The sequence below is a fragment of the Cryptotermes secundus genome, unplaced genomic scaffold (assembly GCF_002891405.2).
Source record: "Cryptotermes secundus unplaced genomic scaffold, Csec_1.0 scaffold526, whole genome shotgun sequence".
Classification (NCBI taxonomy): Eukaryota; Metazoa; Arthropoda; class Insecta; order Blattodea; family Kalotermitidae; genus Cryptotermes; species Cryptotermes secundus.
Window position 1 is genome coordinate 727,625 of NW_019721013.1, and position 20,247 is coordinate 747,871.

The 20,247-nt window shown below is 41.4% G+C and overlaps 1 protein-coding gene across 1 annotated transcript in view; it reads right to left on the reverse strand.

Annotated features, from left to right (window-relative positions):
* Positions 1-6,263: 6,263 nt before the first annotated feature.
* Positions 6,264-20,247, reverse strand: part of LOC111875242 (G-protein coupled receptor Mth2) — a 22,525-nt gene continuing 8,541 nt past the window's right edge. The window contains exons 2-5 of the mRNA XM_023871308.2: positions 19,277-19,355; positions 11,341-11,531; positions 10,692-10,872; positions 6,264-8,167 (exon numbers count right to left, since the gene is read on the reverse strand). Coding sequence (XP_023727076.1) covers positions 7,819-8,167; positions 10,692-10,872; positions 11,341-11,531; positions 19,277-19,355 — 800 coding nt within the window. The 3' untranslated portion in view covers positions 6,264-7,818. The remainder of the gene's footprint in view (positions 8,168-10,691; positions 10,873-11,340; positions 11,532-19,276; positions 19,356-20,247) is intronic.

Genomic DNA, 20,247 nt, shown 5'->3' on the forward strand with positions numbered 1-20,247 from the left:
GAAGAAATGAGCTGTTACAGGATCAGACATTACACTAATTTTGTGTTGACTTTTTACTGAAAACGTAAAAGAACTATTAATTTTCATCTTGAAAGATCTTGACCTGAATTCAGCAACACTTGATGTACAGGTACTGGGGGACTACACAGATCCAAGAAGACATCGTCCTTTACACCTGTTAACCTACATTTAAAACCATTGCAACTGCTATAGGTTACCTGAGAATAACGCAACAATATTTCTTGCAAGTCTCAGTCTTGTGAACAAGTGCTCAGGTACTGAACTTAATGTTTTCACTTTGTCATGTATTGGTATATGTGATTTTCAATTTAGTATGTGTACACGCTATGTTTATATACATACAAGGGCATTGCTGTTGGGACAAATCTCATATTTGTAAACTTTAAGAAAACAAATAGTGTACTCACAGGAAATGGAATTCTGTATCCTGGTTCTCATCCAAAAACTGAAATAATTAAGATGTTCAATAGACAGCAAGAAGAATGTAAATATGTTTCAGAAGTTATTCTACAGTAGGACAATTTCCACATCCTGGTTTTTTAACTTGTAGGGATATATATGGAAAATAAATAGACAATGAACAATATGAATTATTTCTGTGCTGGCTTCATTTTTGGGTAATTTAGAACAAAGAATTCTCAAAACCGTATATGTACATAGTACTCTAAACTAACCTAGCATGTCAGAGGATGTATGTGTGCATCTGTAGCATCAAAAGTTCTAAAAAAATACCTTCGTTTTAGATTAGAGTTAACAACATTCCACTGGTAAGTATTAGTAAGTTTACAATAATAATAATCTTTAAATTACATTTTGTTATATAGTAGATAACCCAGAGCGTATGCATACATTATTATTATCATTTATCATCATTCAACAATCCATACATACAGGTATTACAACCATTTGGATAAGGAAATTGTCAGTTACCACTGGCTATAACCAGTGACAGCAAACGGATTATTTTTGAGGTTGATGAGGATATATTTTCTAACCAATGGAACTTAAAAAAACAAAATTAGATTCAGTTAATAGTAGTACACAGTTTAAGCATTCCATCCTGATTACTTAATCTATGGAGTCTTCAGGAGTATAGAATCGCCAGATTTCAAATATTTGAAACAAAATCATGCATGAAAGAGATACATGTGTTAATAAATCAAAACTTGTTGAATGTTTTACAGTGTGTGAGTGCCAGAACCTTTAAGTATAAAGCAGATATGACAGTCTGAAGAGTGAAATGAAATGAAATGCTGCTATGTAGATCTATGATCCCCAAACAAATTTGTTTAGCAGTAACGCTGTAAGGTTCTCAGTTCAAATATTTGCTGGGGCACAGATTATCCTAATGTTTTTCATGGTTTCCCTTGGATCCTTCAGGCTAATGTTGGGATAGTACTTCAGTTATGTCATGAACATGTCCAACTTTATTCCAGTGTATTGCTTGTCAGTTGTCCTACTGTTCAGTGCTATATATTCTAGATACCTCCACCATTTTAAAATAACTCACAAAAATAAACCAGTCTATAAACCATAAATGATGAACTTGCAAACAACCAAAGGACACCATTGCCTTTATGAGACTTGAGATGTTTGTGAGGGTTCATGTTAAGTTCCCCAAAAATAGATTAATTGAATTTGCAGAAACAATAAATAAGGAAAGACGAGAAGTTCTAGATGCTAGTTCTGTGATGCTTATTTTCCTGAAATATTTCCATCTGGATAGATACACTAACCTAACCTATAAAGTAATTGCGATATAAATTAATATTTTACATAATATTTTTGCCAAATGTTCATAGTCCAGAGTTCGAAAATATCGAAGATGTTAGACTTTTTTGAAGATGATCTCTTCACTTTGCTTTTGATTTTTAGCATACAGTAACTGTAGTTATGGTCATAAGTTATCACCTCAATATAATTTGTATTAGGAGCCAGCAATGTGTGGCACATATGCCATGCCATGTCACTGTAGGGGATTTTAGACAGCTCTCTGATCCAAGACACGGGCATGACAGAAATTCAGTGCAGGATATTTATAAATTAAGAAGTTGCTTGCTGTGTGGCTTGATTTTAGACTGCTGATGAACTGAATGGAACTGCATAACTCGGCTCTGGAGTCACTCCCTTTTATACGCCGGTCGGTGGGGCGGAGCCAAACTCGAAAGTGAGGAGGAAGAATTGATTGGCTAGCGCGCGTAATGGTGTAGACGCGGGCTAGCACCGAGCGTAGTATAAATGCGATCATTTGAAGCAATCTGATTGGTTAGCGCGCGTGATTGTGAAAAGTGATGTGAAGAGCGAGCGTTGCAGAAATGCGTGATAATGTGGGATGTTCCCACAGCCTTAAGTCTAGTAGGATTGCTTTTATAAATTCTTCTTTAAAGTTACAGATGTTTTAGTTTCCCGTCTAATTCCATACATCAGAACATTTGATGACTTCTTTCTCCCCTTCTTCCTCCCATTTGAGGACTGGGAGTTACAGATATTCCTTGTTTTATAACATGTGATTTCATTCCCTACCAGTTGTTCCCAACTTGATCTCTGTTCTCCTCTTGGATATTTTTATTTTATTTTGTTTTTACATTATTATTATCATCGCCATCATCATCATCATCATCATCTAATCTGCAGTATACATGTGGGATTTTTAGGACCTATTACATGTCTTGTTCAACAAACTAAAAAAGAATGTTATTTGTGGTTGTATGTTGGCATTAATGTCCATAACTATTTTATTTTATTTTATTCTGATATCAACATGAGTTTCTGAATTGAAGAAAATGGATGTTTGTAGTACAGATTTGTAATTCCTTGTATAATGCATGGCAGGCTGTTCAAATATGTTCAGCAAATTTTGGTACAGTAAATCACAATGTTGCAGTCATGAGAAGCATAGCATAGGATTATAGGTCCCATGACTGATTCTGAATTTGGAGGTCATTAATGTTGTACAGGAAGGAGACACGTTAACCATATGTACCTTGATAATATAATTATTCTTTATAATTTCCTGCTATTATAGCTCAGAATTATGGAGTCTTAAGACTCTTGTCATAATGACATAGCATAGACATACATTCCAATAAATTGGAAGGTGGTTTTTAAGTATAACAAGAGAGCTGTAGAGTTAGGTTGTAACACTTGTATAAAGTACACATAAAACTGCATGTAATGTTGTAAAATCTAACCAATAAAGTCTCTTAAAGTATTTAGTTCTGTTATAATGAAAATCTTAAATTTGATGATAGGTACTCTACCAGACTGGCATTGTGTGTTCATCTTAAGCATATATTATTTGTAATTTCTTTATTAAAATCCATCACAACACAACAATATCAAGGTCAAGGCCAAGGCCAAGGCCAAGATTGGCTTGGCTACATGTTTCGGTTATTAAAGCCATCATCAGGCAAATACATGGCTAACACTGTATTGTATTGTATTTCATCTGTTTTGCTACATAGTAACACCTGAACACATCATTCAGTAATATAAGTTAACAAAATAAATCTACAAAGTTACAAGCATACTACCAACATTTGTTACAATCATAAGCAATATATAAATACAACATTCCAAAAAATACACAAACTACTGTATACAGCTCATGAATGGCTATGGCTATGACATCCAAACATAAGTACTTGCACCATCTGCTTTTTTATTAGAACTAACAAATTCATTTATCATATAAAAAGAATGTTTCAATAAAAATGATTTTAAGTCTTTTTTAAAAGCTAAAAAACCCACCGAGTTTCTTATTTTGTTTGGCACCTTACTATACAATTCTATCCCCATATTTACCATTTTTTTTTAATAATGTAGTTCTGCAGATTTGAAGATGGTATTTGATGGACGGCGTATAACACGTTACAGTATATCAATATTGAGTACAATTAATACTTTAACAACCAACCAACCTGTCACAGGTGTGCCATCTACATAATAGGTATGTAAAAACGGGCGTATTCGAATGCAACGTTCTATCAAAATTTTGAAGCAATCAGTGAAGAACTTTCGGAGATCTTCGACCAGAGTCAAACCAACAGTTACATTTTTATTTATATAGATTATAACTCTGAATATTTATATTTTGGATCAAATCTGCTTTGTGCTTTTTTATGCAACATAACACCTCTAAGATATACAAAGATGTGACCGTGAGGATGCCATAATCTTTAAAAGTTTGCCTGCATGACTCTTGTTTACCAAGTCCACTAATTATTCACAACACCCTCTTCTGCATTTTAAATACCTTTATACTATCACCTTCACCCTCCCAAAATATTATTCCATATCTCAATAATGATTGAAACTTTCCAAAATAAATGCTTCTTAACATATCTGGACTCAAAACTCCTCCTAGTGATTTAATTATATAGGATGTTTTACTAAGTCTTGAACATAATGACTGCATGTGGTTATTCCATTTAAGGTTTTCTATAATATCTACACCTAAAAATCTCAGTTCTGATGAGTAAGCAATTTCCAAGTTGTTATAGAGTATCTATGGTCTAACTACAAACCTACTTTTTCTAAGATGGAATGACATAGCAACCGCTTAAAAAATTTGTGGGCCCTGAAAAGGACCGTTTGTTCGGCCGTGCTTACTGCTTTGTAGCAGACCAGGTCTTCTTTATGGCCGTTCAGCTACTCTGGCTGGCCAGTGATGTGGTGCTGTGTGCACCGGTAGGAACAGGTGCCTATGGTGCGGTAGATGACAGAGCCATTCTCTCGGCGCGGTTGCTGGAGAGCTGTTACTGCTTCGTGACTTGAGAGTAGCTGTGTTAGCTGCCTTGGTTGCAGTGAGGAAGATCGAAGAACTGATGATAGCAAGATTTGAGCTCCGCCTTTTATACCATGCTTGTTGGCCGGAGCTAAAGTCACAAGGTAAAATAAGTTTAAGACTTCTTGAATGATGTTTTATATCATTCAAAGAGTCTTAACCTTATTTTACCCTATGACTTTCGTTTTTATATAGTCTAGTTCTTTGTACTTTTATGCCAAGCATTTTGTAATGTAATAATTATCATGTATCCAGTTTTTACCAGTACTGCAGTTCAGTTGTGAGAATATGTTAATCATGTATTTGCCTGTTAGCGTGATGCACAGAACATCTAGCCAGCATGCATACATTAAATACATTGTAATTTTAATTTTGTTTGGCTCATGCTAATTCCTTCCATGCTTATGTTTTCACTAATAATGCCCTATTTTGCATTTCACCGGTCATTTTACTATTCAGTGATACTGACAGTGTTGCAAAACACATAAAGAAGAAGCAGTTGATATTCTTGAAGCTGAATCTTGTAGGCAATGTCAGGAGCTGAACTGGTCTCGTTGCACACTGCAGTCATTTGTTTTCTCGATATTGCTGTCAGATACTAAGCATCCAAAAAGTGTGTGGCAGGGAAAACATCATAGGACGATATGCGCTCTCTGATGAAAAGCAAGGCAGACAAATAGAAGTGGGGGAAGATCAGACACTTTACTTGGAATGAAGGTGCATGCTCAGACTAGGAAAGGGTTTCTGTTGATGCAGCACTGTTCCCAGTGAGTGTACATGCATAAGTCTCTACGTATAGCTGAGCACATTATTTAACCCGCATTTGCAATGTTAGGGGAAGAACATAGACTGAGATTGTTTCTGGACTCGGTGCTGAGGGGGATATTCAGGTGCAAGATGGGGAAGTGAGGGGAGGATGGAGCAAATTTTATAATCAGGAGCTTCATAATTTATACATTTCACTAAATATTATTGAGACAATCAATTCAGTGATTGTGAGAATTTGGGGAATGTAGCATGCATGGGGGAGAAGAGAAATGTATAGAAGTTTTATAGAAAAACATGGAGGAGGCAGACCATAGACCCAGGTGCAGATGGGAGGATAATATTAAAACTGGTCTTAAAGAAATATGATGAGAGAGTGTGAATGTTATTCATCTGGTTCTGAGTAGGGAGGATTGATCAGTTGCTGTGATTACAGTAATGAACCTTCAATTTCCATTAAATGCTAAGTTCATAAGTAGTTGAGCAGCTATAACCTTCTCAGGAAGGGTTCTGCTACATGGGGTTCATTTTATCTGTTTTAATTTGTCATAATCATTATCGTTCCTGTCACGAGGATCAATGTCTGACACTTCTTGGTGGTGGTATGAAACTGTTATGAATATTATTTCACACGGCCACTTGGTCTTGTTAGATGGATGGGTAATGAGTAAAGCTATCGGTTGATGATACTATGGATTTAATTATTTAAAAAAATTCAAGCATTGTACATTTGTTTCTGTGCGCTTTGACTCCACATGCATCTGCAAATAAAACCTCGTAAGAACAAAAGTGTCTATATACAAATTGCCTATGCAATATTTTGTATATATATTTTGGTCAAAGAAGTAACACATTGATAAAAATTTACATTTTCACATGGAATGTTTACATTGCTTTAAATTGTACATAAGCTATTAGTGTTACATATCACATCGCTTTTGAGGAACAGTACATTCATTGCCTTAGGACTATCAGCAGTCAGTAGACGTTATGTACATATTTCACAATGCAACATTTCAGCTGTAAAGTTACACAGAAGCTAGCAATAAACATAATTATGAAACTGTACTTTCTAATTAATTTATTAGTTGATTTCAGTTGTATATGATGGCAATTTAGGTACACCACATTCATTCTTGCTCATAAATGTAATATAAAGGTTAATTTTTATTTCATGAGTTGATTTATGCTGGCCATAAGCGATTAAGATAAATTTATTATTAAGCAGTTCAATTCTGCATTCTTAAAAAAAATTTATTAAGAATCATTCTTGAATATATATAGCTACACATACCTTTGTATACAAAACTGATTAATACCAAAATTAACAGGTAAAATAAAAATCAAGCATTCAAAGATTCAGCAGACATATGTTTGCCTGCAAGCAACATTAAGAATTAGAAGCTTAGACACAAAAGTTCCTGTTTCTAAAACCTCTTATTTTTTTCCAGGAACTGTTACTTTCAAGCATATACTTTTGTCTTTTATCAGCATATCATGGCGTTTATTAAATATTTGTTTTTGAACCAACACAGCAGTAATTAATTTATTACATTGTGATTTCATCTTCTTCTTATATTCCTCTCTGCCTCAGCATCTTCCTCTTCCTCTTCCTCCTTTTTATTTTCCTTGAAATATCCGTATTTTTGGATGTGTAATATCTGCTTAAGCTATTTATATACTAACATGGGATATTAAAGTACAAGAAGTTTTGAATTTCTTTCTCTTGATGGTTTATTCTCTTCAGCAAATAGTTTTTAGACAGAACTATTGTCACAGTGTTACAGAATTATTTGTTCATTTCTAGCATTTGCAAATTTTCTCATGCCATTTCTTCTAACCAATCTAATGCCTTCACTTTCACACTACTCATATTAGAAGGATGACTGGCCAAAGTCCAGGAACTTTCTAACAAAATGATGCTCTCTCTATCCTGACAATAAGGTGTGTCTCATTTCTCCCACGACTTTCTCCTTTCACCCCCTCTTCTCCTGTTCTCTCCTATCTTGCCCTCTATTTTGGTTATCAAAATCAAAATGGTGTCAGAGTCTTGTGTAGTGGTGACCATAAAGTGATTTTAACAATGTTTCCTTTGAGGGCTGTGTGGTACTTCTGCCTATCTTGGTCAGTAACAATGTTGTCACTTCCTCTCGTAATGTGTGGTACAGTTAACGTTGTAATCTGTTCAGAATCTTGCGATTTATGTTCTTCAAGTCTGGACACCAAGTAGCGATTAAACCGTGATCTTATGTGCAGGAACTTGAGGTGAATCTGGCACTTCTTGTGTCTGTGATGGTTGTGCAGAGTGTTGAATTGCTTGATGCCTTCCTCACACGATATGGGTCATAGCAGGTCAGATGTTCAGCAGTGTTGGGTCTGGTGATCTGCCCCAGGTTGCGGAACCCAAGTTGGTGGGCCAGAGTGCGAATTACCTTGCGCTTCAAAACAAAGATGCAGAATATGAGAGCCCCCTGTAGAGCATTGGCTGCGTCAGACAGGTACCAGATCCAGGGCGGTTCAGTCAGAAATGAAGAGACAATCTCCAGTGTCCAAGTGACCCCCATCACAACGAACAGCTTGGCATTCATTATGAGCCTAGAACAAGCAATAGAAAATATTCTACAGCTCGTGCAACAAACCAGGAATCTGGAACTCCCGGCTCTAAAAGATTTAAAAATTAACAGTTTAAATATTACTGTGGTGCTACTATTCCTCTCGTTACGTCTAACCACTATGTTCTTAGGCTAAGCAGGAGAAGGTCTGTAGGTTTGTCTCTCTTAAGCTGTTTCCATGGAAATGACAGGGAGATCTGCCTAACATAAATAGGAAGTGTGCCATGACGTGTTGTGAACAACACTTATCTAACTAAACTGTTTAAAAGTAAAGAAGAGGGAGGAAGGAAAGGGTAGGTGAATTATGATAGGAAGGAAAAATAAAACGGACTGGAAGAGAATGCCGAGGAAGTGAGGGAAGGGTGCTTGGTCTTTCTTTGACTTCTTCTCTTGGACATCTGACATTTTAAGCTATTTGATTCTTTCTTACTTTGTCCCTTGTATTCATTTTAGTTTAGTCTTCAACCATTTTATTTCTATTCCATTTCATCCTCTCCTTATCCACCTTACCATCTTTCTGCCTCCCCCCCCCCACGGTACCTCTCTTAGTGCCATCGTCTCCTGTCGACCCTGAGCCCCTTTCCCCATATGAGGACCCACCTTTGTTCCATGTTTGTCTTGTTCCTCTACCTCACATCTGAGGCACTACATTCCTCTGAAACTTTGCTAACAATCTGTCGGACTATGCGGCATCATGTCCTGTAATACAGCAATCTTCAGAGTTACGTGTTTACTTGGGACCGCATGCTCTCATGCTCCAGTCAAGTGCATAATCATGTTACCATATGTCCAGTACTGGAAAGTTCCAAATTCCAGATTCTAAGCTTTTCTAAAGATGCATGATGACTGAGGGGTCATTGTGGGCAGGTCCATTTGCTAGGAGAATTATTACACTGTGCAACCAGTGCATGCAGTGCTCTATCGGTGTACTGTGTTATCATAATCTCGCGAAGAATCTTTACGATTTTATTGTATGGAGAGACTGAATCTGGTCCAACTGTTGCCCAAGTCAGGAGCTGCCAGTTCGTGAAATTTGCTTGAATTTAAATATACATAAAAGAGTGGAGTGGGGTTTCAGCTCCCGAATTATGCTTTCTGGGGTTAAAGAACCCTTCGCGTATATCCTCAAAACACCACGGAGGATCGCAGAATGTACACTGTGGAGTTGTTAATGCTCTCAGATGGTGTGTTCCTTCAGTGAGCATCTATTCTTGGAAATGTAAATGTTGGATAGGGACGTTGAAAGACATGAGGACATCTTCCATTCGTCCTCATGCCTGATTTGTTTCTCATAAGCCCGAAAAGTTCGCTGAATCGGCGTCTGTATCGTCGACTGATATATTGCAGAAGCGCTGCAGTCATAATTCTGTTCGTTTGTTGAACGGAATTTGTAAATCTGCTGTCAGACAAATGGAAACGTTACATGAATATCACTTTCACAATCCATCGTGTAAGAGAAATTGCCCAAGCCTACAGATAGAATAATGCGTCCCACCTGGATTCTCAGCTCGAAACAAAATTTTCCTTCAATTATGATTTGAAGCACGAATTTAAATAAACAGTAGCCTATTTAAAATCAGTTTTGGTACCTCACAGAAGACGCATCGTGTGTTAATTAAAAAAGAAAGACCAACCGGTTAATGCTGTTTAGGGAAACAGTCGCTGTTTATTGTGAGCACCATACGGAGCACACAAATGGACTGTTTGGTCAGAATTCAGAATTTTTAATGCTACACACAGCAGATGATACCACTGTGCATTAGAGGGATAAACAGATCCACTTGCACCATTCGGAACTTGAAATGCCTAATATAATATGTGATTTTTTCTATTTTTATCTCACTTTCCCCGGAAAGATCGTGGTGTCTTGCGTGTGATATAAATGACAGGGCGATGCGAAGAATAAATAATAATGACTTTCACAATTTATGTTGTACGCTAAATATTATTAGAATGATCAAATCAAGACGAGTTAGATGGGAGGGGCATATAGCATTCACGAGGAAAAAGAGATAAACGCCTGTAGAAGTTGGAAAACATGAAGGGAAACCTCCACTTGAGAGACCTAGGAGTAGATGGGAGAATGACATTAAAATTTACCTTAAAGTAATATAATGAAAGGGTTTTATCTGAATTCGTTTGGCTCTGGGTTGGAGCTAATGCTGGGTTCTTATGAAAACTCCAGAAAACTCTGGAAGTTTCTTAACCACATGCGTGACTATCAGTTTCTCAACATGGCTTGCTGCACAAAGCCAGTGAGACTAGCGGAATTTTGATATGAAACAGCTCTAAGTTTGTTCACGTCCCTTTAGGTTTTGTAGTTCGCGCTGCCCTCACGTATATCTGTGCGTCACGGGAAGATGATTTGAGGACGAGGTAAGTCACATAAGAATATCCGGGACTGGAACCCACGACTCTGAGCGCACGGATTTACAACAATAAGTTCTCTTATGCTAGCGCACACTCGGGCGAAGAGTCGGACCGGCCCACAACGCCACTGTTCTTACTTGTTCTTATCCGCCTGGTACCGCCTTTTGCATCTGTCGCCAATAGAGTTCTGCTGCATGCGGTAGATCTCTGCTTTCACCTTGGAGCAGCTCCGGGCAGTGAGCACGAAAAGAACCACGTTGCAAGTGATCATTGGAGACACAGGACCGAAGAAGTAAACTGCGATACCGTATGTCATCTCTGCAACAGACGGACAGACTAATTGTCATTTGCACAAATCTTCACGGCTGTCAACAACTGCCGGTCACGGTAGCCGAGCGGTCTAAGGCATGTATTGTCTTCCCTCGCTCTGAAGCCGGGATCGTGGGTTCGAATCCCACACAAGGCATGGATGTTTGGTGTGTGTATGCGTTTATTCTGTGTTTGTGTTGCCCTATGTTTAGGTAAAGGCCTTGCAACGAGCTGATCACCCGCCCAAGGAGTCCTACCGTCTGTAAAATGATCATGAAACTGAGAAATCAGCCCAATGCTCCAAAGTGGGAGTGGAAAGAGAGGGAACATCAACAACTGTCAGCCTGAACATATCACAAAATTGTTATGTTGCTACACGTCTGTTGTCGAGTAAGTGACTTTCTTGCGGTCACATTTCACATCCTGGCCCCCTGGCGTCTCTCAGCCGTCGCTGTGTGTGAGTTGATTGTGACGTACTTGAGAACCAGCAGTAGTGGACGCCCATATCGGGTTTCAGTGTGGCTGGCGACAGGTCCAGAACGTCTACAGCGGCAGTAATGGCGGTGAGGACGCTGGGAAGCCCCCAGGCGTATATCGAGTAGGCAATGAAGCGACGCCTCTCACGCTGCTTTCTGCTGCCGCCGCCTTGGCTCATGGACCGTATGACCCTGGACACAAGACAGTGTATCACTTTCAAGCAAATAAGCTGAGAAAGACACAGGCGTGAAAGCAGGTGGCAAGCCGGCCGGTTGACTTTCAAAGGACTTGATAAATTGATATTACTGGGAACGCAGGATTTTTCGTTCAAGTTATGGGTGTGGGTATGGTGTCTGAGTACAGGTTACTGAGGTGAACATTAGGACCCAAGTAGGAGGCTGCAGAAAGCTGCATAATGAGGAACTTCATAACATGTACTCTTCTTAAATTAAAATCAGAATCGTTAAGTCAAGAATTATATGATGGACAGGGCATGTAGCACGCATGGAAGAGAACTGCATGCAGGATTTTGGTGCTATAAACCAGAAGGAGCCGGTCACGGTAGCCGAGCGGTCTAAGGCATGCACTGTCTTCGCTCGCTCGGAAGCCGGGATCGTGGGTTCGAATCCCACTCAGGGCATGGATGTTTGTGTGCGTTTTTTTTGTGTTTGTGTACAGGTAGAGGCCTTGCAACGAGCTGATCACCCGCCCAAGGAGTCCTACCGTATGTTCAAGACCGAAGTGAACGGAGGAGTTCATGGAGGTAGGCCTAGGCCCACTGGGGCTGTAGTGCCAAGGGGGGGAAAAAAAAGAAAAGAAAAAACCCAGAAGGAAACAGACCACTAGGAATACGTAGAGGTAGGTGATAGGATAATATTAAATGTGCCTTAGGGAAATCAGATGCCATGGTGTGGGCTGGATTCACGTGGCTAGGGATACACACAATTGGCGGTCTCTTGCGACACCTTCGGATTCCATAAAATTTCATGAAATTCTTGAGTAGCTGAGCGACTGGCGGGTTCTCAAGAAGGGCTAGGTTCCGTGGAGTTACTTAATTTGTTAGTTGCGAAGATAGGCATAACTGACAGGATACGTGCTGAGCCTACTTAATTTGTTAGTTGCGAAGATAGGCATAACGGACAGGATACGTGCTGAGCCTACTTAATTTGTTAGTTGCGAAGATAGGCATAACGGACAGGATACGTGCTGAGCCTATGGCAAGAGGTCTCAAATTATATACGCACGAAAGGAAAGTTGCAAACGCTTAGTTAACCACAGTAACTACAGACGCTACCTGCTTCAAATTTTTTAAATTGTAAATTCTGCCCACACCGTGTATTTATGTGTTTCGAACTCTTCTCAGCATAAGTAGCTATTATTTCCAAAAACAACATTAACCGACTTGTTTTTATAATGGAGATACAGTGAGTTTTCTGTGAAGTATACCCGGATTTTAAACCCCAGGCCCAAAAACTCTTTTTAGATATTATCTAATCATGTCTTAACTCTGATATCTAAACATCAAAATTAGTCCTCAATCAGGCGAATTTTCTTTCCAGTTGGTAACTTGCTAGCACATGCATCAGGATAAAAAACAGTATCTGTGAGGCTGCATAAACAATATCTGTTTTAACTCGAATGATGAACAGCTTCCTCCGAAATGTCAGAAGCCTCACACACATTGTTTGTTTACAGAAGCCAATGCTTGTCACGCCGCGCTTTGTTATGGCGTCACTACATTGTGCTGAGTACAGAAAAAAGCCTCATCACGTGCCGGAAATCTACACAAATTGAACACTGCTATGTATATGTGGCACCAACTTTAATATTAAAAAGCTCTGGATTTTGCCTACGCAATGTATTCGTTCTTTTTCCCATATGATTGTCGCGACAAACAGCGATTGTTTCCCTAAACAGCATTAACCGGCTGGGCTGTGTAGCGGAAATGTGAAGCCAGACACAGAAAATATAAGAGGCTTCAACTTGGCTGTGGTCAAGCTTACGACCGTTCAAATGACTAAGTTTTCATTGTAGCTTAAGATATGTAAGTTAGGCATGATCTGCTCTGTAAAGCCTGTACTGACAGAGGACTTGAGTGTAAAGCAAAAGGAAGAGTTTTCGATAACATATTATACGAGTATGTGCGAAATACGTGTATACACTTGACGAAAGGTCGAGTGTATACATAAGAGACAGACCCATCTTCTCGTCAGAGAGGATGTTACATAAGGACTATTACCGCAAAAGTTATGTTGGAAAAAAAAATCTCTGGTCGTGGGCCTCAAGGGGCCTGACGCCAAGACGAACTGATTGGCAGTAAACAGCCAGTCGTAAAGCAACTCTGACTCCGACTATGGTTCTCACGATAAACGGCGACTGTTTCCCTAAACAGCATTAACCGGTTGGGCTTTGTAGCAGAGACGTAATGTGTTTCCCGTGAAGTACGAATTTTCGTATACGATGGGTCCATAAATAGGGGATGGTCATTTCGGTCAGAGCTGCAGCTGACCCGAGTTTCGATGTGTCTTTTAACACGTCTCTCAGTGCCCAAATAGAACACGCCTACGTCATCTCAGTTCCCACCCAACTGCTGAAAAGAGAATCACACATCTTCCAAATATACGTGACGCCTGTTGTAACTGTGGCGTCGTTTATTCAAGTAACTGTTCTGTTAAGTTACATCCACTAGCCCAGGGGTCGCCATCCTGTTTGGTCGACTGGCAATTAGGAGATGTTTATAATTTTCAGCCCTTGCCGTAGGCACCTGCCGACAAAATGTAAACTGAAACAACTGTATTAGCTTTGCGCCTTGTACTCCCACTTCACATTTCCCAGAACTATTTTAGCACACTTTATCAGAAAAAGAAAACAATTAATTGGCGTAAGTAAGCTTTCATTAAGACTTTATTCCTCAGTCTTGAGAGCCGCTTCCGGGCCCACCGAGGGGTACCGAGGTCCCTTTCCCTGGTGGTAAAGCAACCGGGGGATGAAACGGACCACTTCACTTCATCTAGTGTCGAGGTTTAGAATTCGTGGACACATACGAGGGAGAGTAAGTAAATAGTTCACAAATGGAAGTAAAATAACTGTAATGGATGCAACAGGATTTCTATGTGTATCACTAGATAGCAGCACAGTCTAGCTTCATGACAGCCTAGGTAAAAGACGCGCCTGCGCATGTTGAGAGGCTTGGTTCAGTAGTCAAAATGGCGACGATACTCGAGTATGTACTACTGAAGAGCAGTGTTCTATTTGCACTTTTCATGGACAAAAGGACTAAATGCAGTGGATATTCATAAAGAAATGTTTCCTGTTTACGGTGGGACGTGCTTGTCACATAAAGTGGTTCACAGCTGGGTCGAGAAATTCTCTCAAGGACGTTGTAAAGTCGCAGATGATGCCCGACCAGGTAGCCCTTTTGAGATTGCGACAGAAGTAATTGGGCAGCGGGTGGAAGAGTTGGTTCGAGCTGACATGAGGATAACGATAGGCAGTGCAGCAACTGAACTGGGGTGTTCCTATGGTTTAGCATACAACATACTGCACGATGGTTTGAAGTTTCGGAAAGTGTGCGCACCGTCGTTGCCCAGAGAACTGGAAGATCGAGAGAAAAATTTAACTGAATGTGTCTGTCCTTGCAACGTCTCTTACGGTATGCAGATGGAGATTCTCAGGGAGAGGTGAAAATGTGAATTCTGCATCACACTGTGAAGTTCTGTTGCAGCTTCAGAATGCAATTCACTGAAAACGTCCAGGTGATCTGCCAAGAGGGGCAATGCAGACCCCATATGGCCCAAGCAGCCCAGGAGAGAATCCAAGAACTGCAGTAGGGACTTCTTGTACATCCGCCTTACAGCCCGGCCTTGTTCCCTAGTGACTTTCGTCTGTTTGGTTCGCTAAAAAACTCGCTGATGACGAAGAGGTTGAAACGGAGGTGCGGAAGTGGCTGAGACAACACTCGAGAGACTTCTGTGCTGCGGATTTCGACTCACTGATAAGGCGATGGGACAAGTGTATCAGTGTTGGTGGAGGATATGCAGAGAAATGAATGTTTTCCCGAGTTTCAAATATCACGTTTTACGTTTTGTATCCATTTGAGATTTATTTACTGACTCTGCCTTGTGCGTGAGCTCCCCAACACGTCTTTATCACATGGTACTTAATTACTTCGTGACCGCCAATTAGGGTGACACTGAACATAATCTTGTCAGATTCCCTTGGCACTGGACAGAGATTCAGACCAGAGACCGGAAATGACCGGGCGCTTTGCGATATTCAACAAAACATTTGCAAATTGTTAGGAACATTTTATAATTGTGCTGACATGATAAGGTAGAGGCCTCGCGATAAGGCAAACCCCTTCCAAGGACTCCAACAATTTCTTAGTATCAGAAAATAATTCAGAGATGGAAGAGGTTTGGTGACCCCTGTTCCACTCCCTGTGACATCAGGCACCTTGCTCAAGTGTCCGCCAGCTTGTCATCAGCCACATCCCCTCTCCAGCTCTCACTTGAGGGTGGGGGGAATAGAATGCAATTGCTGTTATTCCCTCTCGCGTTCTTGATAGTTTCAGTGACAGGCTTGTTTTATTGCATGTTTGCCTAACAGGAATTGGTACTTCAACAGTACTGAACACGTTTTGTCGGCTGAGGCAGTGGCGGCTCCACTTCGCCCGTCACGGATCTCTATCACATCTGAGCGCTGCTTCTGGATCGCGGCTGCTTCACTGTGCCTCGGGAACTGAGGGATGCGACTGTAAACAGATGAGGACCGCTTCCTAACCTATCCCATGCAATCCACAGTTTCTTGCTACATAAACTCTGTACTGAAATTTGTGATTTTAACAGCGGAGACTATGAAGAGTACTTTCCGGGATGTGAAGACGTGTAGTCCTGTTGAATTTTACAGACGTTTCGGAGGAACGGCCTGTTCTGCATGCTGGTCCCTTCCTTGCCCTACTATTCGAACTTCCTCTGAAACGCCGATGGACTTGAACGTGAGTGCAAGACGTGATATGTCGCTAATTTAGGTTTGATAGGTTAACAATGAGCAAGATTCCCCAAACTCGGATTCCATTTCACTTTTTTGGTTTTGGCTTTCTGTACCACTGAATGTGGCAGACGTCCACTAGGGCTCGTTTAACCTTTAAACCGCAATAGTTACTACTTATATCACCTTCTAGACCACTCAGAAACTAATAATTATGCTCACACCGTGTATTTAAGTGTTTTCGTATGGTTCTCACAATAAACAGCACTAACCGGTTGGGCTTTGTAGCGGAGACGTAATGTGTTTCTTAAGAGGTACGGACTGAATCTCTGTATTATTTGTGTGTTCCGTGTGGTTCTCACAATAAACAGCGACTGTTTCCCTAAACAGCATTAACCGGTTGCGCTTTGTAGCGGAGACGTAATGTGTTTCCTGTGAGGTACGGACTGAATCTCTATATTATTTGTGTGTTCCGTGTGGTTCTCACAATAAACAGCGACTGTTTCCCTAAACAGCATTAACCGGTTGGGCTTTGTAGCGGAGACGTAATGTTTCCTGTGAAGTACGGACTGAATGTTAATTTCATGTTTCAAAAGGTTAGCGTCAGACAGAACTATCGTAAGCCGTTAATTGGCCAGCTTGTATTTCATATTTGTTCGTCTTTGGACACCAGTGGTCACATATCTGTCATGTCGCGCGGTAATTACATCGTACAGTTCAGTCGGTATAGGTATGGGGTACGAGCTGGATGGCCAAGGTTCGATTCCAAGCAGGGGCAGGATATTTTTCTCTACTCCATAGTATCCAGACTGGTTCTGGGGCTCCCCCAGCACCGAAGGCCCTTTCCCGGGGAGAGGGGGTAAAGCTGTCGGGGCGTGAAGCTGACCACTCGCCTCCACTTAGAGCGGAGATCAAGAACGGTGGACTTATACCTCCACTTCCCAAAACGTCTTCGTGGCCTGGTGCTTAATTAAGCACAAGAATAACTTTAACTTTTACCTAATAATGTTAAATACAAATTTTTGTGTTGCAAAGTAGGTGTGCAGTTACTCTCTGGTCCCGGGAGCGGTTGCTGCACTGCTGCTGGATTAGCGTTTCCCTGAATCCAAGGAACAGATGCTGTGCTGCACGTTATCAAACCAATAAATGTTCTGGTTCAGGTGTGACACATCCGGCAGTAAGCAGGTGTTTACAGCTCATTTCTAACGATGACGTCCAGCGCCAATTGTCCACCGTTGTCCATTCCTCGTCAGAAACTCATTGTCCAGGACTTCCATTATAACGATAAGGTAACTTCGTGCCTATGCTTAATTAATTAAGCACCACGCCATGAAGATGTATGGGGGAATGGAGGTATAGCTCTACCATTGTTGACCTCGGCAGTAGATGAAATTGAGTGGTTAGCTTCCCGTCCCAGCCGGATTGCCCATGGAGAATGAGCTCTCGGAATTCGTTGTATATAAGGATGGGTAGGTCCCAGAACCGATCTGGATGGTGTGCAATAGAGGAAAATCTCTTGCCGGCAATCGAACCCTGGCCGTCCAGTCCAAAGCCTGTCTCCAGACAGACTGATCTATCGCGACTCCCAATTTTAATGATAAGCCTAAGGGAAAATTAAACTTTTCTTTGTCTTCAGCTGCACATACCCGCAGTGATTCCCGTATCAGAATATTGTAACCATTTTTTTTTGTACTGCTGCCACCTGTCCGTGTACATAAACGTCGAGGGGCCTTGTCGCTAGTAAAACGCGTGTTTATCTAGTTTCTGTCCCCAAATGCTTATCAGTGTATCAGCATGGCGGCCTTCTGGGTTACGTCAGCGAGAGGTCGTCGTGTTGAGCTCCGGCCGGCACACCGGCTAACCTGACGGAGGTTTTCATGGGTTTCCCCAGGAGAGCCAGGCACATACCGGAATACGACTTCGATTAGGCCGCTACCGTTTCCTTCCAAATCCTTTCCAATTCACCATTCGGCGTGTTAAAATTTAAACATTGCCAGCCTCATAAAATAAGACACAGAAACTTGGAGCTTGTATCATAGAAACACTTTTGCGTCCTTCTTCAGGTTTTGAGTGAGTGAGTGGAAGGTCACAGAGAAGAACGGGGAAGAGAACGGCCGTGGAGAACAGGCGTTCGCAGTCAGAACCTTGAATGGGGAAAGGAGAACTGAGCGCTGACATCCCTGAACACGTAGGCAGAATATTTCTCCGAAATGTTGGAGCTACCAGAGCGCACGGTGTCATAACACTGAAGACAGTAACCATCATGTATTGTAAAAGGGAAATGAAATGCTAGCAAGCTTGTACGAGTATTACAGACCAACTTTGTAGCGCAGGAAGAAGTGACGGAATGGCCATAACATTCGGCCAAGCAGCGTACAGAAAACAGCAGTTAGGGCCGCGCGGCGGTCCGGGTTCGAGCCCGGGTCTGGTCAAGTGGCACTTGTGGTGGACGAAGTGGCGCTGGGGCGGGTTTTCTCCAAGTACTTAGGTTTCCCCTGCCAATCTTCATTCCACCAAATTCTCCATCATCATAATCACCCGGGGCAGGCTACAATAGGCCAATCAGTGGCCGCCGCGCCGAGTGGATCCAGTTGGACTCCACCCCCCACTAAGCGAATAAAACAAGAGACAGCAGTTAACACGGCTCGTTGCAACACCTGAATGTCGGCCGACTGGGAACTGCGAATTTTTTGGAATGGCAGTTGGGTACTCGGGGTTTGCTGGAATTCACCCAAGCGCCAACACGGTTCATTGGGACTTACAGAAATACCCACAGAATGTGAATTAGACGATTCTTTGTAATTTACCGATTGTGCACCAAATGGGAATGGTGAAGTTCGTTGGAATACTCCCAAGTGTCCTCCAGTTTGGAATTAGGCATGCGCAGATCACTGGAACTTACCCATTAACCACCAGACGGGAATTAACGAAGTTCGTGACGACTTACCCGAAAGTCCACCAGATGTCGAAACACATGATGTTCAGCCAAGAGAACGCAGCCAGGAATGTCAACAGGATACAGTAACCTGCAGTGAGAGAGCGTGCTTAGTGTTCAGTGGATCACAGTTGCATTGGTATGGAAGTAAAGACAGAAGGACACATATAAACACAGAACTTCAGAAAGACTCCTGGATCCGCACAGTTGTTTTATCTACACTAATGAATGTTATTGCTACGGAAGAAATGCTCGTATTAGCCGGCGTGACGTAGCGCGTTTCTTCGGGAAAGTTGGCAACCGTTTTCGGGAACCTAATTTATTTTACAACCTCGAATTTTGTCCCTATCGAAGCGACAAATTAACTGAGTTTCTTCTTTATTCATTACGCTGTGTGGGTGCTCATAAGCCGTCTCCTCTAAACGAGGACGCGCCATATCTTGGTGACAAGAGATCCGCTTAAACCGGAAACAGTCAAGAACAAGTAAATGAAACTTGACAACCTCGAGATCTCAAGTCCCCAAAGTGAAGCCCAAGGATATGATAATGTCAGGGCTATCGCACAACTCAGAGCCCAATGATAGATGCGTCTGGAGCAACAGGGAAAAAGCGAAAGACGTGGGAGAAGCCCGTGCTAAAGTTCAACTTCTTCCGCCACGGATCCCACATGAAGTCACTCAGGACTGAAGCCAGGGCCCTGAGCTATGCGACAACCGGAAACAGTAATAGACATCTCGGAAGTGGGCGAATGTGGGAGTTATTAGTGCTCTGCGCAAGTGGATGACGCCAATGGTAGGCAGGAAAGGCAGTCGCAACCGCTGGAACATAATTTTCTGCTGAGGGGCCACTTAGTCGGACAAGCACTAATCGAATAGAAGTGTAGATACGTATTCGTGTTTACGTTACATTGAGCAATCGTAATCTACAGCACATGTAGAGACTCGCCGGGGCGTAGAAAAATTGCAACGCGAAGTGTTTTTTTT